This window comes from Heptranchias perlo, chromosome 14 (assembly GCF_035084215.1).
Source record: "Heptranchias perlo isolate sHepPer1 chromosome 14, sHepPer1.hap1, whole genome shotgun sequence".
NCBI classification, from domain to species: domain Eukaryota; kingdom Metazoa; phylum Chordata; class Chondrichthyes; order Hexanchiformes; family Hexanchidae; genus Heptranchias; species Heptranchias perlo.
In genome coordinates, this window is record NC_090338.1 from 35,499,991 (window position 1) to 35,522,976 (window position 22,986).

Here is a 22,986-nt window from a genome sequence, read left to right on the forward strand (position 1 = left end):
TTATCAGGGTGAAACAAAAAAGAACAAAGTGATGCGTTGTATAAAACACCGTATATATGCACACTTTTTTGTGAACAGTTAGATAAGCAGCAATGAATTCTTACAAATAGTTGTGAGACTCAAAGTCACCTTGTAATTCCAGCATCTATTCCTACTTTAGTCTTTGAACATCAGGACTGGCATTAGCAATGACCCATCATTCTACTGACAGCACTGCTGGGCACCACTGATGGATTCTTGGCAGAAATCCTAATCTGACCACAATAAATGTGCATTCAATTTAGCGGCTACACAGGGCGCAAAACTATACTCTAGTTGGCAGTGGAGGGGCAAAGGTTTTTCCTCAAACTGCGGAAAGTCCAAGGACAAAGGCCTGTTGGTGTCGGGTGGAAAAAAGGGGAACTGAATGGAGAAAAAAGTGCATCCTGTAAACAACTCCATTACAATTAGTGCAGAGAAAACTATCTACTTTCTATCACCATCTAGATTTTAATCGTAGGATGCTTACTGGGTTCTGCACTAATGCTATTTTTGAAGTCTGAAATCATTTTCAGTTTAATGAGGAAAACATTTGCTGTCTATCAGTTTTCACAGTTGCTTTTATTCAGTTATCACCACATATCTTTACACCAGTTTATTTTCAATAGCAGAATGCAGCTCAACTTTGATAAACAGAATGTTTTTAGCAAGAAACAACAACTTGCATTTATATCGCGCCTTTGACATACTACAATGTCCCAAGGCACTTCACAGGAGCGATTATCAAACAAAATTTGACACCGAGCCAGTTAAGGGGATATTAGAACAGGTGACCAAAAGCTTGGTCAAAGAGGAAGGTTTTAAGGAGAGTCTTAAAGGAGGACAGAAGTAGAGAAGTGGAGAGCTTTAGCGAGGGAATTCCAGAGCTTAGGGCCTAGGCAGCTGAAGGCATGGCCGCCAATGGTGGAGCGATTAAAATCGGGGTTGTGCAAGAAGCAAGAATTGATGGAGTACAGAGATCTCGGTTGTAGGGCTGGAGCAGGTTAAAGAGATAGGGAGGGGCGAGGCCGTGGAGGGTTTTGAAAACAAGGATAAGACTTTGAAATTTGAGGCGTTGTCGGGCTGGGAGCTAATGTAGGTCAGCGAGCAAACGGGTGATGGGTGAATGGGACTTAGGATATGGGCAGCAGAATTTGGAAGAGCTCAAGTTTATGGAGGGTGGAAGATGGGAGGCCGACCAGAAGAGCAATTGGAATAGTCAAGTCTAGAGGTAACAAAGGCATGGATGAGCGTTTCAGCAGCAGATCAACTGAGGCAGGGGTGGAGACGGACAATGGAGGTGGAAGTAGGTGGTCTTGGTGATGGAGCGGATGCGGTCAGAAACTGAACTCAGAGTCAAATAGGACGCCAAGGTTGCAAACGGTCTGGTTCAGTCTCAGACAGTGGCCAGGGAGAGTGATGGAGTCAGTGGCTAGGGGATGGAGTTTATGGCGGGGACCCGAAGACAATGGCTTCAGTCTTCCCGATATTTAGTTGGAGGAAATTTCTGCTCATCCAGTGCTGGATGTCGGACAAGCAGTGTGACAAATCAGAGAAATGGAATACTAGGGTCAGGATTTCTAGAAACTGCAAAGAAAATGGTCAATTTTCTGCTCTATCCACAACCATTTAATTATTCACTCATTCGGCAACATGACACACAGGAAAATCTGCAAGATTTTTGAATTTACTGCTATCTCTAGGTGAAAGTTGGCAGTGGATTTAGTACATTTGGTATATTTGTGGAAAAGATTCAAAACAGGGCCACTAGAGTGATCCCTAGTTTAAAAGCCCTTAGTTATCACAATGGGCTGAGAACTGGGTTTTTTAATACAAGAAAAGCATAGACTTTGGGTAATTTAATTGAAGTATTTAAAATGATGACAGGGCTAGACTGTGTCTGTGTGGACAGACTATTTGAAGTAGACAGGTTGGTGAAAATGAGGGATCATGCATATAAGCTATCTAAGCATAGAACTAGGTTAGATGTCAGGTGGTTTACATAGAGGTTTATCGGCACTTGGAATAAGTTACTGGCTCATACGGCGAGCTGGATGAGTTCCTTGTTGTGACGTACAAAAGGGTGATGGGGATGTTGGGTATGTACCTCATGGTCACTGTGATCTCCTGAATTCCGTTTGATCGCCTTAGGGAGTCAGAGACAAATTTCCCAGATTTTTCTTTCCCTGAAGTGGCCTTGGGCTTTTTTTTAAACCTGGTTTTTAGCTTCTCCCAGGAGATTACATGGCTGCTGGTGGGAGGGAACACTAGGGGGGCATGATGCTTAGTTGCGTCATGACTGGGACAGACTCAATGAACCCTTTTCCTGTCTGTCTTTTTGTACGTACAATAATAAAACAATTCTGATATATTACATTTCAGAAATAAAAACAGAAAATGCTGGAAACACTCAGCAGGTCAGGCACCATCTGTGGAGAGAGGAAGGTAAGGATAACTTTTCAGGTCAATGATCTTTATCAGAACCCAAGAAAAAGAAAAGGCACCTCTGACAATGCAGCACTCCTTCAGCGCTGCATAGAAGTGTTAGCCTAGATTACGTGCTCAAGTCTGCAGGGTGGGGCTTGAATCCATGACCTTCTGACAGAGGTGAGAGGCCCTCAGCACTGCACTGGAGCGTCAGCCTCAATTATAGATTATATTCTGCTTCAGACCCATTTCAGTTGAGTACCACTTAGTGCGAGGCTCGTGCTCCATGCAAATTTTTAAGCAATCACGCAGTAATTAGAACATTGGCAAAGATCTAATCAAAAGAAACCGATTGTACTAAATCATTCTTCACCACTGAATTGCAGGGGGGGACCAGAACTAGGGGCTACTAACAAATCCAATAGGGAATTCAGGAAAAACTTCTTCACCCAGGGAGTGGTAAGAGTGTGGAATTCGCTGCCACAAGGAGTAGTTGAGGCAAACAGCATGGATGCATTTAAGGGGAAGCTAGATAAAGACATGAGGGAGAAAGGAATAGAAGGATATACTGATAGGGTTAGATGAAGGAGAGTTGGAGGAGGCTCACGTGGAGCATAAACACCGACATGAATGGCCTGTTTCTGTGCTGTATATCCTTTGTAATTTGAATTCTAATACACAGGTAATTAATTATATATTAGCAAATCTCCCCTGCTATTGCTCAGAAGTCTTGAGCGTGCTTAGCCCCTGCTCCGGCCCCAGGCCTGCTCAGCTCTCACTTAACTCCCAGTCACTACCACTTCCCTGCTCCAAGTGATATAGCTGGAGCCATCAGGGCAGCCCACCTGGGTAAGGAACGTAGCCAGAGCATTAGAGACTAGTCTACCTGGCCAGGGAGAGGAGGAGGAGGGGGCCTGGTGTGGCTCCTGGAAGCAGTATCAGCAGGCACCTGGAAACAGAGCTGAGAGCTAAGATGCTTTGAGTCTCCACCCGTTTGCAATTGACATCATACAAGAGGCAAGCAAGAGCAGGCAGAGTGGGAACAGTGGCCCTGTGCTCCTGAGGGGTGGAAATATGTGGCGGCAGTCCAGTGAGGTTGAAATGGGAGCAATTCTGGGAAGAGGTGAGACATAAGAGCAGTTACCATTACGTAAAAAGAAATTCAATGGTGTCCCTGTCCCTCAGGTCATGTGATTCCCTTGGACCAATGAAAATGTTGGAAGGAGACTCAGATTCACCCTTTTTAATGTCACACAGATATATGAAATAAAAACAGAAAATGTTGGAAACACCCAGCAGAGGTATATGACAGCAGAGGTATATGACACAGGGAGAGACAGTAATGAAAGAGAGAGAAAGCAAGAAGTTCAAGAAGCAGCCCTAACTATGCATGTAAGGCCTTTTGATGATTTTTGTTCCATCACAAGGTGCTTACCTGATCAGTCAGTGGCTAAATACACTAAATGGTGTGGTACTGAATCATTCAATCAGAAAAGTTTCAGTTTACTGCTGGTCAATTCTAAATTAATTGATCTCAGTTGTGAAGATGGCAGGGATTCCACAACTGGATCTCACAATTGGACAAGGGGGGGAGGGGGGGAAATCACCTGCATCTAACGTCTGACTGTCTTCTAGTGACCCCCTTGTGGAAGGTCTCTGTATGTAGACATCAAATCAGCAGATGAGCTGGCACAGATGTGATGTTTCCCACGGCTGAACAGCCTGTCCACATTCACCATCTGGGCTTACACAGCGAAGAATGACCACTTGGGCAAGGTTCAGGAAGTTGTCAGTACCTGTGGACTAATATCCCAGTATGAGTCAATGCCTTTAGGACAGGACAGGAGAAAATCCGAAATAAAACTCAATACGAGGCCTTGACATCTGCCACTGCTGCTTCTCAGCTGAGTTAGCAAATTTATAAGTGGATCATGGGGCAACATATCCTTATATTTTCTTTTCCTTTCCTGTGAGGAAACGACAAGCCTACATTCAGCACCTCGCTCACTGGCGTGCCTAGATCAGAGATTCATCAATGGAGAACGCCCATATCCTACTTGTGAGACTTTGTGCTTCTTCTCCTATTTTCTCAGCAATTTCCTCTCCTCCTTCTCTCCTGAAGGCATTGACTCTTTGCTGTTGTTTGGTTCCACAGGTGCCAGGTGTCCTCCAGTACTTCACACAAGTGGCTATTATTCATGTGGAAGCCCTGACAGTGAACATCAGTCAAGTGTTTGATAGCAGGAGGCACTACAGCTGAACTCAATCCTGTCCTCATCTGGCATAGAGACATGTGCACATCCCAGCCTGAGTCACTGAATACTGATCAGAAACAGGAACCCTGGTTGATTTTGCTCTCCTCAAACACATGTGCTGAGGACAATTGTAGCCCCCCTACTGCTAAATTTAGGGTGTGCTGCTGTAGGCTCATCCTAGAATTCAAGCAAATCAGTTCTGGACCATTATTTAGCTTTCATTAGTAACAAGCAAACACAACCATCTCCATTCCATAGGTTATGATAAACCAGGGTCCCCAGAGACAGAGTGAAGTGCCCATGTTGAGCGGATTAGATGAGCTAACAAACACCTGCCTCTCCTTGTGGCCAAAGCAATAAGGAGACTCCAAAAACATTTTTGTAAAACCTCTACAAAAATGACAAGGCATTTAACAATCACATAAAAAGACAGATAAGTACCTGTAAACATGGCACAGAAATAAGGACTGCAGGCTGCCAGGACAATACGATGCGCTGCAATTTCCACATCCTCAGCAACAATGGTCACATCACACAGAGTGTTTTTACTGCAAGTTTACCAAATAATTTGTTAGAATTCATGTTTACAGAACAACAGATTGCAATAGAAAAATGGCATTTGGTGTTTAGATCGGAATTTAGCATCAGAGGTACAGTCAGGGTTAGAAACAAGCAGAGGCACTATCAATTAGCCGAGGGGGGCAGAAAGAGAAGAAACTTCTCGTGGGGGAGGGAAGAAAAGGAGCAAATCGTCTGCTGCTCCTAATTTTTGAGAGAGTTCCTGACATTCATTTTATTTTGCATTATCCAAAGATAAATGGGAACAGACCAAGACACAAAGGGAGAAATGAAGGTGGGGAGGGTGTTAGGTCCAACGGTGTGCACACATTACAACTCTGCCTTCAATTATTTTTTTAGTTTACTGCATGAAGTGGCAATTCAGTAAATAACTAGATATCCTTCTACATCAATAAATCAGAATAACTTCTCGCAAAATGTAAACTTATGCTTACATTGCTATATGTGGGCTATGTTCCTGCCATTTCTGAACTACTGCTCCATATGTAACCTCCCTTTCCTCTCGAAGGTCCTTGGACAGATTGTCACCATCCAGTACCATACTCACCTCTTCCAAAAATCCCAGTCCAAATCCCTTCAGTCTGGCTTCTGTGTCTCCCTGAGACCACCCTGGTCAAAGTACAATAAAATAGTTTGTGACAGCAACCATGACACGTTCTCCCTCCTTTTCCTCCTATATCAATCACTCCATCCCCCTTCTACTGTGGTCCATCCCACGAGACCACCCACAGTTGGTTACACTCCTACCTATCCAAAAACAGCTAAATTCTTCTTGAACCCCAAATGGTCACCTTGAGAACAACTCAAGGTCCCAACCTTGAACCCCTCCTTTTCTTCATTTACACGTTGCCCCTCTCTAGACCTACAATCAGGTGACAACACCCAGCTCCATCTCTCCACAACGGACACCACAATCATCAATGTTTCAAATTGCTTGTCCGACGTCAAGTCGTGGATGAACCAGAACTTTCTCCAATTGAACATCAGTAAGACCTAAGCTCCTGCAGAAACTCCATGCTCTTCCCTGGCTGCTCTCAAGCTAAACTAACTGGTGCACAATCTGAGTGTCCTGTATGATCCTAAACTGAGTTTCTAACCCCATATCTTATCCATCATCAAGGTTCCTCACCCCCATCTACATCCTGTCCTGCCCAAGTCCTGTTCACCCCATCACTCCTGTCCTTGCTGACCTCCATTGGCTCCCTGTCCACCAATACATAGAATTGAAAATCCTCATACTTATTTACAAATAACCCCATGGCTTTATTGCCATCATCATCAACACAACCATATATGTAGCACCTTTTGCAAACGCAGCCAGCCCTACATCCTAGGTCTTGACCTTTGATGCCTTCTGTGCATCCTTCCCTATCCCACTCCACCACTGGTTAGTCTTCAGCCATTTCTGCATATTCCATGGAACTCCCTTCACCTGGCCACATCTGTCTCTACTTTTAAAAACCTTCTCAAAACTTATCTTTTCAACCATGCTTTTGATCATCTCCCCAAACTAGATTACAACTGCTCAGCATTGTTTCATCTCTGTAAGTGCCTTGTGACAGTTATTATGTTAAAGGTGCTACATATATGGTTGTGTTGATGATGATGGCAATAATGACTCGGGGGAGGCAGTAATCCAGTAATTGTGCATCTTACCACCATTTTACTTTAAACAATAATAAAGATATTTGTCTAAAGGGCAAGAAGCATAACTGCAGAAGGGAAGATTTCCCATTTTCACTACTGCGAAAATGTAGAGTATTTACAAATGGAATGCAATTTTGCGTAAAGCATTTGTGTAACTTAACTCACAGGTTGTTGGTATTTCCGCAACAGATCTTCCTCCCTGCACCATTCCTCACAATCACCCACCATCAGTCATGTGTCCTCATGTATACAATATACTGTACATATTCTTTAATCTGCTCCTTATACAGTTAAGCAATATATCGTGGAGCTGCCAGGTGTCTGAGGCAATAAACAGTGATGATTGTGATAGCAATGCATACTAGAACAATCATTTTTTTTGTGCAACTCTGACATGTATTTAAAAGTTTGGAATAGCTGTTTGGTATTGACTTATTTATGGACCACAGAGCCGTTAACAAGGAATGAAGAACTACACAGAATGAGTACGAATTGGGCTGGTTAAGTAGATTACATTTTTGAAGTGACTGATGTCAGATGAAAAGTTCATCTGGGTTTAAATTGGTCAGTTGTACATACTGCTAATACCACTTGTGAATCTATACAGGTCAACTGACCATTTTTTACAGTGCTTCACTAAGAAAGTGATCTACCTATTCAGTAATTTGCCAATGTCAGAACTGAATGATTTGAAGATAATGGGCCAGAATTTGCTGTCAAAATAACGATGAGACTAATGCGCTCTCCGTTATTTATTCGCAAATGGTACAGCAACTTCAGGCGAGGGGGAGATGCGCGGTTAAATTCGGATATCCAAAAGTTGCTGTCCGAGTTGTGCCGTTCTGCCATTAGCTTCGTGAAAATGACATCTCGCTGTCTGCCTCACCATTGAAATGCATTGGATGGCGTGAGGTTGCTGTATTTGCATGGTAGATACGAACTAAACTCGCCACAGAAAGTTAAGTCTTGTTGTTTCAAGTCTAAGTACACTTTTAATGACGTGATAAGTGTTAATTACTACCAGTCAACCTCTCTGGAACTGAAAATTAACTATTGCAAGTGTGGAGTCTCATTCCTTCAAGTTTTAATTGTTGTTGGAGATTTTTTTAAAATGTAACATTTTTTTTTAACCTTTCCTTTCTGTCTCTTTTTACTCTCTCTCTTAATCCAGTCTTTCTTTCCCTCGCTTTATTTCTCTTTCTATACCTGATTTGACATTGAATTCACCCACTCTAATTTATACTTCCTTCTCAGTCCTTGCTCTGTTTATTTCACAATACTTCAATCTGATTGGTTAAGGAGATACACAGTTACTTGCCCTGTTCACTCAGGTCCCAGATGCCCTGTTTCCCTCGCTGCAACGTTATCAACTCACACTTTCAGCAACTTGCCATGCAAAAAATTTTAATACCTAAACGTGCAAGGGCAAATCTAACGAACGGCAGCCGCTATTAGTTACATTTGAGGGAGGAGGAGGCTCTGTAAACATCCCCATCCTCAATGATGGCGGAGCCCAGCTCGTGAGTGCAAAAGACAAGGCTGAAGCGTTTGTAACCATCTTCAGCCAGAAGTGCAGAGTGGATGATCCATCTCGGCCTCCTCCAGATATCCCCATCATCACATAAGCCATTTTTCAGCCAATTCGTTTCACTCCATATGATATCAAGAAACGGCTGAGTGCACTGGATACAGCAAAGACTATGGGCTCCGACAACATCCCAGCTGCAGTGCTGAAGACTTGTGCTTCAGAACTAGCGCGCCTCTAGCCAAACAGTTCCAGTACAGCTACAACACTGGCATCTACCAGACAATGTGGAAAATTGCCCAGGTATGTCCTGTCCACAAAAAGCAGGACAAATCCAATCTGGCCATTTAACGCCCTATCAGCCTACTCTCAATTATCAAAGTGATGGAAGGTGTCGTCGACAGTGCTATCAAGCGGCACTTACTCACCAATAACCTGCTCACCGATGCTCAGTTTGGGTTCCGCCAGGACCACTTGGCTCCAGACCTCATTACAGCCTTGGTCCAAACACGGACAAAAGAGCTGAATTCCAGAGGTGAGGTGAGAGTGACTGCACTTGACATCAAGACAGCATTTGACCGAGTGTGGCACCAAGGAGCCCTAGTAAAATTGAAGTCAATGGGAAGCAGGGGGAAAACTCTCCAGTGGCTGGAGTCATACCTAGCACAAAGGAAGATGGTAGTGGTTGTTGGAGGCCAATCATCTCAGCCCCAGGACATTGCTGGAGGAGTTCCTCAGGGCAGTGTCCTAGGCCCAACCATCTTCAGCTGCTTCATCAATGACCTTCCCTCCATCATAAGGTCAGAAATGGGGATGTTCGCTGATAATTGCACAGTGTTCAGTTCCATTTGCAAGGCCTCAGATAATGAAGCAGTCCGTGCCCGCATGCAGCAAGACCTGGACAACATCCAGGCTTGGGCTGATAAGTGGCAAGTAACATTCACGCCAGACAAGTGCCAGGCAGTGACCACCTCCCCTTGACATTCAACAGCATTACCATTGCCGAATCTCCCACCATCAACATCCTGGGGGTCACCATTGACCAGAAACTTAACTGGACCAGCCACATAAATACTGTGGCTACAAGAGCAGGTCAGAGGCTGGGTATTCTGTGGCGAGTGACTCACCTCCTGACTCCCTAAAGCCTTGCCACCATCGACAAGGCACAAGTCAGGAGTGTGATGGAATACTCTCCACTTGCTTGGACGAGTGCAGCTCCAACAACATTCAAGAAGCTCGACACCATCCAGGACAAAGCAGCCCGCTTGATTGGCAACCCATCCACCACCCTAAACATTCATTCCCTTCACCACTGGCACACTGTGGCTGCAGTGTGCACCATCCACAGGATGCACTGCAGCAACTTGCCAAGGCTTCTTCGACAGCACTTCCCAAACCCGCTACCTCTACCATCTAGAAGGACAAGGGCAGCAGACACATGGGAACAACACCACCTGCACATTCCCCTCCAAGTCACACACCAAACCAACTTGGAAATATATCGCCGTTCCTTCATCGTCGCTGGGTCAAAATCCTGGAACTCCCTTCCTAACAGCACAGTGGGAGAACCTTCACCACACGGACTGCAGCGGATCAAGAAGGTGGCTCACCACCACCTTTTCAAGGGCAATTAGGGATGGGCAATAAATGCTGGCCTCGTCAGCGACGCCCACATCCCATGAACGAATAAAAAAAAAAATGCCCTGCTACAGCAAAATCTGGGCCGATAAGACAGAAATCACAAATGGCTTCCAATCAGCAACTTCCAACAGCAATGGATTTGAGATCAAAACTCACCACATAAGCAATCTCAACAACAACAACTCACATTTTTATAAGCACCTTTAATGTAGAAAAATGTCCCAAGGCACTTCACAGATACATAATCAAAGAAACAGTCACCGAGGCAAAGAAGGAGATATTAGGAGTGATGACCAGAAGCTTCGTCAAAGAGGTGAGTTTCTCAAGTGCAGACCTGCTCCATGGCACCCATTTTGGAGCATTCTTGAGTAGCAGCGGGTGGAGGGGAAAGGGGGGAGAAACGCAATGAAAGAGCAAGGGCTGCATACAAAAGCCTGATTACACCCCTGATTACCTCTTATGCCGTTGTGTATATTTGTGCAAGTCAGGTGCTATTCTGACTGTACCACCCATGCCTGATTGGGAGTAGGGGCCATTATAACACAGGAAAATACAAGTGCCCTGAAAGCACTTCCCAAAAGGCCCTGGTTAACAAAAGAGCTGCAGTGTGAGTCAGAGTCTGACTGTACCTCTCAGATCTGACTTGGACTATAAATTCAAAAATAAAAAAGTATTTGATAAATAAAATGATAAGACAGAGGAGTACTGACGCAGATTGACTGCAACACTATGTCGTTGGTCAAGCAGCAGCGTATCTGAAACCGTCCAGCTCAAACATGGCAGGGATGGGAAAAACACTCAAAAAAAATGTCATTCTCTAACCACAATTCAGTTCTGAAATTAGTAAACTACAACACTGTAATAAGATAAAATTAGTTTACTTGTAAAATCATTATTTTACCTGGCTGACTAAGACTTATTTCAGATAATGGCATTTTATTTTTATATTTAAAAAAAGCTCCAATGTGACTGGGCATGTAAATGTAGTGACTAGAAGAACCACTTTGTCAAATCCTAGGTAAAATATTGTGTGAACTGATAAGTTTTCTAACTCAGTAATACCTCAAACTTAACAATTCAAGAAATTCTTCTCACACACTTTTTGCAATATAATCGATTGATTGAACTATCAGAAAATAAGACCAGACAAAACAAGAAAAAAAAATTGGCAGATTTTCAGAGCAGAATCTCACCCCAGAAGGATGTTCTTTTTAAGTGTCTGTGTGACAAAAATTAAGTATTTCTGTCAAGTTTTGGCTTGATAGCTGTCCTGTTAAATCCTGTCACAATACTTTAAATCTAGTCCAAATACATAAAAGGAGTTTAAGAGCCAGGTCCAGTTAAAATCCTTGAATCAATACAAATATTGCGTGGTTTAGTCAGTTGTCTCCAAGATTACAAGCTAGAGAGAGGAGTCAAGCCACACAATTTAAATATAAATAATGCTGTGTGAATGGCTCGATTCTGTACATGACTAACAGCTCCTTTATAAATCGAGTTGTCAGTTATTTAAACCCAAGGAGCTCCAGTAACTGTTTGAGTAATTGACTAAGTTGTATTATTCAAATCAGAGTGAATCGGTTTGGAAACTTAAAGAGTTAAGTCAAGCCAGTGTAGCTCCCACAGTGGTGAGAAAGAAAAGAATTACTGTATATATAAAATATTAATTCAAAATAATAGTTCAGTATAAAGATTGCAAATATGTGTTACTTTCCTGTTGAAGAGCAATTGTATAATTTCTACTGCAAATATATTGTTGCAATCACTGCTATTTATGCACTATGCACTTATTGTTAGGTTAATTCGCTTGATAGTTAAAGTCTGAAACAAGGTCTGATGTAATGCTCTATTGTTTCTCATCGAAAAAGGATGCTGTGGAGCCACAGGATAATTCTAGTAGTTAAAGTAATTAATGGAAAGGTTTTTCTGTTTGTTAACCTAGGCACACTACCAAAAGCTTACCCAGATATTAAAGCTAGCAAAGATGCTCTGAAGGTCATAGGGAATTGAAATTCACCTTAGAGAACGATGTAAAACACAGCTAAAAATCTAGAAGAAGGATAGAAAAGACCCAAAAACACAACATGCTGCCAACAGCAACTTTGACCCAGAATACCTAAAACACAAACTGTTCACATACAAAAGCACCAAGTGGACTGCTAATGACAGTATCCATCCAATATAAATGGAAAAAAAAGCTTATTCTGCAGATCAGCAATTCTCAAGGGTACCTTCTCAAGGGCAATTAAGGATGGGCAATAAATGCCGGCCTCGCCAGCAACGCCCATATCCCATGAACGAATAAAAAAAAATATTCACCTGAAGATTGAGTCCATATATTTAGTTTTTGAAAACAATTGCTGTTTAAAATATCTATACTAACTGAACTCCCTCATAGTTTTTCAATCATCCATTTCAGCTGGACTGAACAAAGTAAACTGAATCTCTAGAGTCTAGAGAAAATAAAATACAGCATAAATCACTCGCAGATAACCAGCCACGCTGGCAGAACCCTGGAAACCTGCTTGGCTTCTGAAACTGGGAATGGCACATTGTGATCAGAGATGGGGGAAGAAAGGAGAAAAGAGACCTAAAGGAGTAAGGAAGAGAAGTGATTCAAACACCAGGAGGAAGTTTTTTTTTTAAAGTTACCTTCTCAACTCATTCATGACTTTGAAGGCTTTCATCATATGAAAAGGATTCATAGTAACCGGTGCCTGATCCTTATCATCTTCATTCAGATCCACAGTTCGTGCTGGTGAGGACTTGGCACTGCTGTTTATGTAAATGTGAAAATATACATTTAGAGAGAAGTAAAACATAAAACAAGAATACATGAGAACACAATTAAAGGGGCATTGTCTTTATCACAAGGAGGGAGAAGGGTTGAAACAGCCAAATGTCAGTTCTATCACAATGACACTTTTGTGCCTTGAGTCGAACTGCATCACATTAAGTACGTGGTTAAAAATAACAGCAACTACGCCCCTTAAATAAGGAGCTGTTTACTATTTTCAGTGTTTTTACAAATGATACTCATACTTTATATCCTTCTGCCATTCTCCAATTTAACTAACACTACCAGTCAGCAATGTTTGCGTATACTGCTGCCAAGAAAAAAAGACTCAAAACTGAAAGGAGACAATAGTCCCAAATTCACATAGCGTTGTTTATGAAACCACATGAAAATGGAAAAGGCTGGTTTATTCCCAGGCAGCAAGAAAACATGTTGTTAAACAACAAAATCAACAGGACTCAATACTTTCTCAGGCATTTATCATCTGTATCAGATAAGTGATCCAAATGTTCACATTTGAGACTTAGAAAAGGCCCACAGTACTTCAGTTTCATGATCAAAGATGGAGTTCATCCCAAAAATAGCTATATAATTCTCAAAACCAAATATACAAAGTATAAAAATCAGGGTACTGATCATTGAAATGTTATCACCTACTCAAAGTTGCCAATCAAATAACTTTCTCCAAATACTGCCAAGCTATATACAGTACTCCACAGAAAAATAAATGGTAGTTTTTTTAGTTGTAACATTTTCCCTTCTGCATAGTAGTTATAGTGAGTTAGTGTTTACAAATGCACAGAAAATTCCCAGAACTTTCAATCAATTAGCAAACAAAAAGATAACAAGTTAGTAGAAATTTCAATAAAGTAATTCCAAATTATTATGATGACATTAACCTTTGTGGAAACAGTCAGTTGCAGAGCCTAACACACTCCTTTTGGAAAGGAGACTAAAATCTGCCACCTTGAAGTCTTTATTGGCAGAGGAACAAGTACAAATGGAAGGACATTTTTCCTGACCTTATAACTATTTTCAAAAGGAAGATAGAGTCTGCTGAAATAAAGCCATTTACAACATTAAGATTGTTAGAAATCTAATGGTGTTTTACGATAAGTGTCAAATTCATGGCAGCATATGTTCCATGCTACATTTGCTCCAGCATAAAACTTGCTGGTGAAAACATCATACCTACCTGCTGAACAATAGTCTGAGAGAAATTCACAATAACATAGTGCAGGTCCACTGAGATGTCAACTTACTTTTTTTGTCCTCCTTTTCTCACCATTTCCCTCCCTCCCCTCACGAACGCATTGACTCCTTAAGAACCCTTAGCTGTAGATAGTACACACTGCAGCCACGGTACCTCTGTGGTGGAGGGAGTGGATATTTAGACTAGTGGATGAAGCACCAATCCAGCAGACTGCTTTGTCCTGGATGTGTCAAGCTTCTTGAGTGTTGCTACAGCTGCATCCATCCAGGCAAGTGGAAAGTACTCCATCAAACTCCTGACTTGTGCTGTTTCTAACACCATAAAACTTAAAAGGTGAATGATTTTAAATGAGTGGAATTTTCAGGCTGTTTAATTCAGGCTACCATCTGTGAAAAGTTCTTTAAATTCTACACAACAAAAAGAAGCAAAAATCTAATGCATGCAAAAGGCAGTTTGAGACACACTGTAAAAACAATCAAGATTATGTTTGCAAATGTTTGAAGCCATGGGAGAGGAATCGTCTTTGTTCAGATTTATAATTTACTGTACCATTTCAATCTAAAATTTCAAATTCCTCATCATGACTACTACACGGAATCCTAATAAACATATAAATAATTTACCAAGAAAGTTTATGCTTGGATCATGATTCTGTTTGAATCTAAATCCCTACTGGTTGGGAATGGTACATCAGAATACTCTGCTTGAATCAGTTATCTATTTTGCCAGATTTACTCATTAAAAACAAAATATATTTTAAAACTAAAGGGAGAAAAATCACTGAGTTTCCTGTTCATATCTAGGAGTGCTCAGCCTCAGAAAAACTAAGGATCACTTGCACTACTTTGATACATCCCTCTCTCTCTATATGCCAAATATGTAACATGTATAGTGCAGTATTTGGAAATGTACACCATTGTAAGCAAAGTAGTTACTGTAGAAAAGACTGGTAGTATTTCTATGACAGTCTTTTGAACAGCCAATTCTTTAAAAGGAATGCCATTAATAACATCAAACCTCTAGAGGTCCTACAGTCTGTGCTGAGTGAGCAAATCTTAGTCAGGGCAGCAAGGGGGAGCAATAATTGTTCCTCGAGCCCCTGGGCTGGGAGGAAATCAGTCAGAATTCCCACTTCTGATAGTCCAAGATGAAAAGTGCATGTGTGGACCATGGTGAGAACAGGATTAGTCTTACAATGGTGCCCATCATGGGGGAATGGCCTACACTCTACCTACATAAATAATGGCCACCCAGCAAAATACCAGATACTAATGTCATCTGTTATTGGATATTATTGGGCATGGGAGATGTGGGGATGGATATATATTCAGCAGACGCCTGTCAAACCATACCCAAGTAAAGAGGTAACATCTTTAGGAGAGGAGAGAAAATAGAAGAGCTAGATTGTTAGAAAATCACATTTAGTCTAAAAAGGTACAGACTGTAGCTGCCCCTGAAATGACCAGACGTGCAAATTATGTTGAAATGTTTTAGAACAGAGAAAAACGATGCCTTGATAGTTGGCACAAAGTTCTGTTTGTTTTAAATCTATTGTAAACAGCGACATAAGCAAAATCTTTTCAAACTGTAATTTCTGGGATTAGGTGTTGCTCAAGTTAAATCAGACAGGGTCTGACAAGCCATTCATAATGCGCTGATTTCTTTAACTTGCGACCCAAATAATCGTGGCATATGTAACACATTTCTAAAAGACACTACGGCCAATTCCATGATGCTGCGTTCCCAATGGGTAAGCCGTGCACAAAGAGAGGATGGGTGGAACAATATGGTAGCACCCGTTTCTCCAACTCGCCAAGGCTGTCCTCCAGGACAAGATTGTGGATGGGAAAGACCATATTTAATAAAGCAGACATTTTGAAGAGCTGTGCAGAGGAAGGGAGCGGCTGGAGGCCCATTGGAGGGGCAGGGAGATAAATGTGGGTGCTTGAGAGATGTGATGCGGGCCTGAGGGAGGGGTTGAGTGGGGATGAGGAGGAGGTTCACAAGATTCGTAATGCATGAAGGGCCAATTGGGCCCTGCATCTGACAACTGGAACTTCAGAAAAAGAACTTTCATTTAAATTTTACCTTATCACATGCGCAGTCACTGTTGCTGAGTAGGTGAACACAGCTGTCATTTTGGTCCCACAAACATCAATGAAATGAACGACCAGTTAATGTGTTTGGTGGTGTTGATTAAGGGAAGAATATTGACCGGGACATCGGGAGAACTCTCTCCTCTTCTTTACATAGGGCCATGAGATCTTTAAAGTCCAAATGAACAGGCAGGTGTGACCTCAGCTTAACAGCTCATCTGGAGGATGGTAACTCATTAAACCTGTAATGTTTTTTTCAAAATTTACTTCAAATAAACATTTGGTAGATTAAGGATCATGCACAAGTATTTGCATATTTACGGCTTGATTTACACACTGGTGTCACTTTGGTCCTGGAAACAGTACATTTTATTTCAGCATGGTAGGAACAATTGTAATTTATCAAGTTATATGCGATGGCTACAGTCAGAGCTTGTGATTTATATAGTTTTTTTTTAAACTGAATTCAGCTCCAGTTCTTTAATTGGTTTGCTTTATAATAGCCACAAGGATCATTCTTAAACACCAGAAACATCAAGAGATAACCCTGGAGGCACGTTGCAAGGAAATAGTTGAACTGATTCTCTTTGAAAGGATGTCATATGGATTTCTGGACGTCTTTGAGGAAATGTGGGGTTCACTTTGGTATTTCAAAGAAAATCCCTTGTGGATTATTTTAACATAAAAGACTTGAGGAGAGAGTTGTTCCTTTTATAATTGTAGATACATTAACTATCACAGAGGGAGAATGCAGTCTCTCTGAATCATTTAAACATGACAGGTGGATGGTAAATGAACAATTACTTACTCTAATATTTGTACCCATTCGGTTTACTTCTTTAATAAAAAATGTCTACACAGAAACTAAATGGTTGCTTCAGTCATGTGCAAGCAAACAACAGTGGGGCTACCATTAAGAAATAGTTTTCACCAATCATATAGAAATAAAACAGCTAAAATAAACACATTTTCACCAGACCACACGTCTGGTTCTAAAGCAGGGGTTTTCCCTAACATTTGATCAGGAGGCCACAATCCCAAGCAACGCCACTGGCTGTCACCAGGATTTTGGTAAAGTACAATGGTGGATGCTGTCCAAAGTTGCATGTTTTGAAGCCGCTCATAAGAACGTAAGAAATAGGAACAGGAGTAGGCCATACGGCCCCTCGAGCCTGCTCCACCATTTAATAAGATCATGGCTGATCTTCTATCTCAACTCCACTTTCCCACCCTATCCCCATATCCCTTGATTCCTCAAGTGTCCAAAAATCTATCGAAATCAGTCTTGAATATACTCAACGACTGAGCATCCAGAGCCATCTGGGGTAGAGAATTCCAAAGATTCACAACCCCCTTGGGTGAAGAAATTTTGACTCATCTCAGTCCTAAATGCCCGACCCCTTATCTTGAGACTATGACCCCTAGTTCTAGACTCTCCAGCCAGGGGAAACAGCCTCTCAGCATTTACCCTGTCAAGCCCTCCAAGAATTTTCTATGTTTCAATGAGATCACCTCTCATTCTTCTAAACTCCAGAGAATATAGGCCCATTCTACTCAATCTCTCCTCATACGACAACGCTCTCATCGTGAGTTTAAAATCTAGTGAGCCTTCTTTGTACCCCCACAAAGGCAAGTATAACCTTCCTTAGATAAGGAGACCAAAACTGAACACAGAGCTTCAGATGTGGTCTCACCAGAGCCCTATATAATTGCAGCAAAACCTCCTTACTCTTATACTCCAACCCCCTTGCAATAAAGGCTAACATACCATTTACCTTCCTAATTGCTTACTGTATCTGCATGTTTAACTTTCTGTGATTTGTGTACGAGGACACCTAAATTCCTCTGAATACCAACATTTCTTTGTCTCTCACCTTTTAAAAAAAATTCTGCTTTTCTATTCTTCCTACCAAAGTGGATAATTTTACATTTCCCCACATTAAACTCCATCTGCCACCTTATCGCCCACTCACTTAACCTGCCCATATCCTTTTGCATATCTTAGCGTCCTCTTCACAGCTTACTTGCCCACCTAGCTTTGTATCGTCAGCAAATTTACACTCGATCCCCTCATCTAAGTCATTGATATAGATTGTAAATAGCTGAGGCCCAAGCACAGAACCTTGCGGCGCCCCATTAGTCAGAACCTGCCAACCCGAAAATGACCCATTTATTCCAACTCTCTTTTCTGTCCGTTAACCAATCCTCAATTTATGCTAATATATCACCCCCAATCCCACGAGCCCTAATCTAGTGTAACAACCTCTTGTGTGACACCTTATCGAATGCCTTTTGAAAATCCTAATATACTACATCCACTGGTTCCCCCTTATCTACCCTGCTAGTCTCAATAAACTCTAATAGATTTGTCAAACATAATTTCCCTTTCATAAAACCGTGTTGACTCTGCCTAATCATATCATGATTTTCTAAGTGCCCTGTAACTACATCCTTAATAATAGATTCTAACATTTTCCCGACTACTGATGTATCTTTCAAATAGATAAAATAACAAGCAGTTCCCCACTCTCCAAGTGAATCATCTACTTTGATAATGCAGGTTAGATGGTTTTAGCTTGGGGAGGGGGGTGGGTGGGGGGGGTCAGACATTGGGGGGGCGGGGGGGAAGAGGGGGTCGGTCGGTTACATGTGCAGGACCGCTGCAGGTAAGCTTGTTGGGCCTGGAGGAAACACTCATGCTCCTCCTGGCCCACAACAGTGCAACAATGACACTTACCTGCTGATCCAGGCCTTCTCGCCTCCTCTTACGTGGCGTGAAGCAGAAGGCCCGGAAGTCCCAGCCCCCAGGAGTTAAAAATGAAAAAAGCTGTCAAAATGGAGGCCCAGAGGCTCCTTAAAAGGTTTTATTGAGCGACCTGCCTCCTGAGAGCGGGTTGGTCACCCGCCCTTTGACCCGCCTCTGTTAAAACCGCAAGTGAGCAGGTTGGAGACAAACTGGGGTCAGGTTTTGAATTTTTTACAATTTTTACCTTCCCACCCGACCCCAACCCACCCTTTCATGGGGTTAAAATTTATCCCATAAAATCAGCCAATTTGTTGCACTTCTGACCTGATTGATATCAACTAATTCAGAGTAGTGCAGAGCAGATTAAACCTGGGACTAGGTTGAACTTATGACCTTCTGGCCTGTATCACTTAATACTACCCCAGGTGGTGACTTCATTGTGTATTTATGAAAGTTAAATTATGCTACCAATACAATAGGTTTTGTATAATCCTAATGCATTTCCACTTCAAAAAAAAATCAAAATATCCATTACAGGCAATACAAAATTAAGCATAGGAGGCTTGTTTGCAAAATTTCAAATCAAATTAACAGATATTCAAAATAAGCAACTTCAAATTAAGAACAGACTGCACCTTTCATCACTTACTTTTCCTAAAACCACACTACAGCAAAGTTTAACCATGCACTTTAAAATGGGAAATAACCAACGTTGAACTGATGAAAGCAATAAACATTCATTGGAGAAATCTGAATGAGAATCAGGATGCAATGGCGTCATATCACAATCACAACATAAAAAGTACAATACGGGCATAAAAGAGGACCAAAGTAGCCCAATTTCCTGTTGTCCCATCCCCCCATCCCATTTGTGTTAAGGTGTTAGTACACAACATATAAAGAGCATGTTACACTGACAATATCCAGTGTGTTAAGCAGTGAAAACAATTCGAAACATTTTGTGTTTTAATAAAAGTACATTGAACTTGGATCAGATAATCTCTACAGGAATTAAAGGAGCTGAATACGTGGAGCTCCATATTTGGAGCAGGAACACATTTAGCAGAAATTAGCTGTACAACAGTCTACTCATTTATCAACTGCTGTCTACATTCACTCAGCTGCTTAATTAATTAATGTATTAACTTTTTTATAAAGTCAGGTAATAAAGTACAATATCCTGAATGTTTCTGCTTCAATCTACTTTATCCTCTAAATGCTAAACTAATAGCCTTGTTCTGTCAGGAGTACCTAACTGCTGTGCCAGTTTGGAAACCCAAGTTACAGATACTGAGATGACATCACAACATTAACATTACTCCTCACACGGCAGCAAGCTCTCGACTAACTGTGGCGGGAAATGCCATACTTTTGAATTTTTTTGACCAAAGGCTTGAATTGTCTGATGTGGACTAATGTTACTCACCTCTGAAAGTAGTGTTACCAATGTGGTAATCATCTATTCAAATATATAGAATACAGATACAAGTGGTCAATGAGCATTAATATATATGTATAAATCTTTTTTTTAAAATGCTGTACAAAGTCATCTGTAATCAATAATGTGTGTGATGTCTGTACACAATGAATGGCCTTGGTTGTACTTTTAAACTGGAGGTCTGTTACTTGGCTTTCCTCCCACAAAATACAATCACTGCCCTCTGCTCAGGAGAAGTTGCGTTTTTGCCTAGTGGGAATAGGAAAGGTACAGCTCCATAGTTAGCCTTTTTCCCTCTGTTGGCTGTGGAGTCCACCCACCTTTTTAAGGTCAACTTTCAATTTGGTTTCCCTCAAGCGTGGCTTATTGGTTAATTTAGTTTTGCACATCATTTCAGAGTACGTATCACTGGACTCGTTACCAAAGGTGACGTGATTCATTTCCGGTTGTTATGGTGGTAAATTAGCATAATTTAATCCAATTCATCACTTAATGGTTTAAGTTGCAGTGCTAAATTATGCAAAAATGCAGACAATGTAGTTTGTACGGCTCCATTGTAATTCTACAATATTTGTGCATAATTACTACCCTGTACAAGTCGATTTCACCCTCCTAGAAATGTTTTGAAACATTTCAAATGCACAGGTTTTATTTAAAAGCTTATACATGGAAATTTTACTGCAACTGCAAATACTTTCATTTGTATACACTTCATGTCAAGATTTCAAAGGGTCAAAGGTAAAGGAATGCTAAGGATACCATGAGTGGATCAGGCATTGCATTCAGAATATCCCAGCATCTTTGACTCTCAGGATTCCACTTGAACTACCTGTTACATCAAGAATAGCAGAAGTATTTTAAAAAGAGCAATAAAAATTTTGCATTGTGTTGTACATTTTACCAAGCATTCAGGTTGGCGCTTGCAAAGATATAGTAAAGATGCTATAATTTTGATAACAATTCAGCTGTTCCCCAATCAGGATAGTTCAGCATGGCACAGAACCTATAAATGTTCACAAGATGCCATCTGGGGGAATCTTGTTCAAACAAAAATATTTAAAATATATTGCACCCAGTTTTAGCACTACCAGTACAAAAGTCACACAGGTGAGATTTATAGGGCAGATTTTACAGTATTTTGTACTAACAAGAAAGAGAAGACAAACAGAAATCTTACAAACTCAAATGGATTTGGTCTTAAGTTCATTGACGGGCTTACATGTATTCTGTTCTTTTATAATTTACTCTGAATCAAACTGTATTTCTTTGCTGTAAAATACGCTAAAGTTGTGCCTTGTGCTCAGCCTAGTTCGGCCCTACTCTGGCTTTTCCTTTAATTCTCTTTTACTTGTATCCATATTTTCTATTAATTCGATAGTAATTACTGCAGCCCCATCTACATTAGGTTTTAGAGATAGCTACAGTGGAACAACTGAAGCACTCTACTGACAACAACGTAAGCACATAAAGCTTGAACAGCTCCAGTATTACAACTAATGGGCTGCCCCCAATAGAAGTAACATCACAGATTACTTTATTACATCTGTGTTTTCAGTTACCTCCAAAGCTCTGTGCAATACAAATTGCAGAGTAATGTTGCATGGCTATTCCCATCAGATGGATGAAAATGGAGCAGCTTACGCATTTTAGAGTCATATCTTCATTTGCACAGGGACAAACAAAATAATAGAGCTTGCAATGAGCATCAATTCTCAACTGCTGCATTTGTATTCTGTGCAACACTTTATTCTGATATAGTGACTATTTCCAATCAGTGTGCACATCACTAAAGAATATATAAAGGCTCGAGTAAGAAGCCTGGACCTTCCACAACAATGTTTATAAAAGAAAATTAAACAAAAAATGTTTGAGTAAATCTTGTACTAAGATATATTGCTCATCCCCTTTTTTGAACCAAAAAAATAAGATTAACAAACAAAGAGCACCTTTAGGTCCCCACATGCAGATGAACTAGATTCCCCCAAGTTGTACATGTGTATGGTGTCTGTCAACAATGCTTACATTCACGTGGAAAACCAAGCAAAAATTCAGGTCTCCAACCATACCATACAGCGAGTAACTCACCTCCTGACTCTCCAAAGCCTTTCCACCATCTACAAGGCACAAGTCAGGAGTGTGATGGAATACTCTCCACTTGCCTGGATGAGTGCAGCTCCAACATCACTTAAGAAGCTCAACACCATCCAGGGCAAAGCAGCCCGCTTGATTGGCACCCCATCCACCACCCTAAACATTCACTCCCTTCACCACCGGCGCAGTGTGTACCATCCACAGGATGCACTGCAGCAACTCGCCAAGGCTTCTTTGACTGCACCTCCCAAACCCGCGACCTCTACCACCTAGAAGGACAAGAGCAGCAGGCACATGGGAACACCACCACCTGCACGTTCCCCTCCAAGTCACACACCATCCCGACTTGGAAATATATCACCGTTCCTTCATCGCTGGGTCAAAATCCTGGAACTCCCTTCCGAACAGCACTGTGGGAGAACCTTCACCACACGGACTGCAGCGGTTCAAGAAGGCGACTCACCACCACCTTCTCAAGGGCAATAAATGCTGGCCTCGCCAGCACCGCCCACA

The 22,986-nt window shown here is 41.5% G+C and overlaps 1 protein-coding gene across 3 annotated transcripts in view; it reads right to left on the bottom strand.

The window, feature by feature from the left end:
- LOC137332428 (kelch-like protein 3) overlaps nucleotides 1-22,986 on the bottom strand; it is a 128,283-nt gene that overhangs the window by 102,653 nt on the left and 2,644 nt on the right. For all 3 annotated transcript variants that reach the window (XM_067996254.1, XM_067996252.1, XM_067996253.1), the window contains exons 2-3: nucleotides 12,745-12,867; nucleotides 5,142-5,248 (exon numbers count right to left, since the gene is read on the bottom strand). In XM_067996254.1, coding sequence (XP_067852355.1) covers nucleotides 5,142-5,248; nucleotides 12,745-12,867 — 230 coding nt within the window. The remainder of the gene's footprint in view (nucleotides 1-5,141; nucleotides 5,249-12,744; nucleotides 12,868-22,986) is intronic.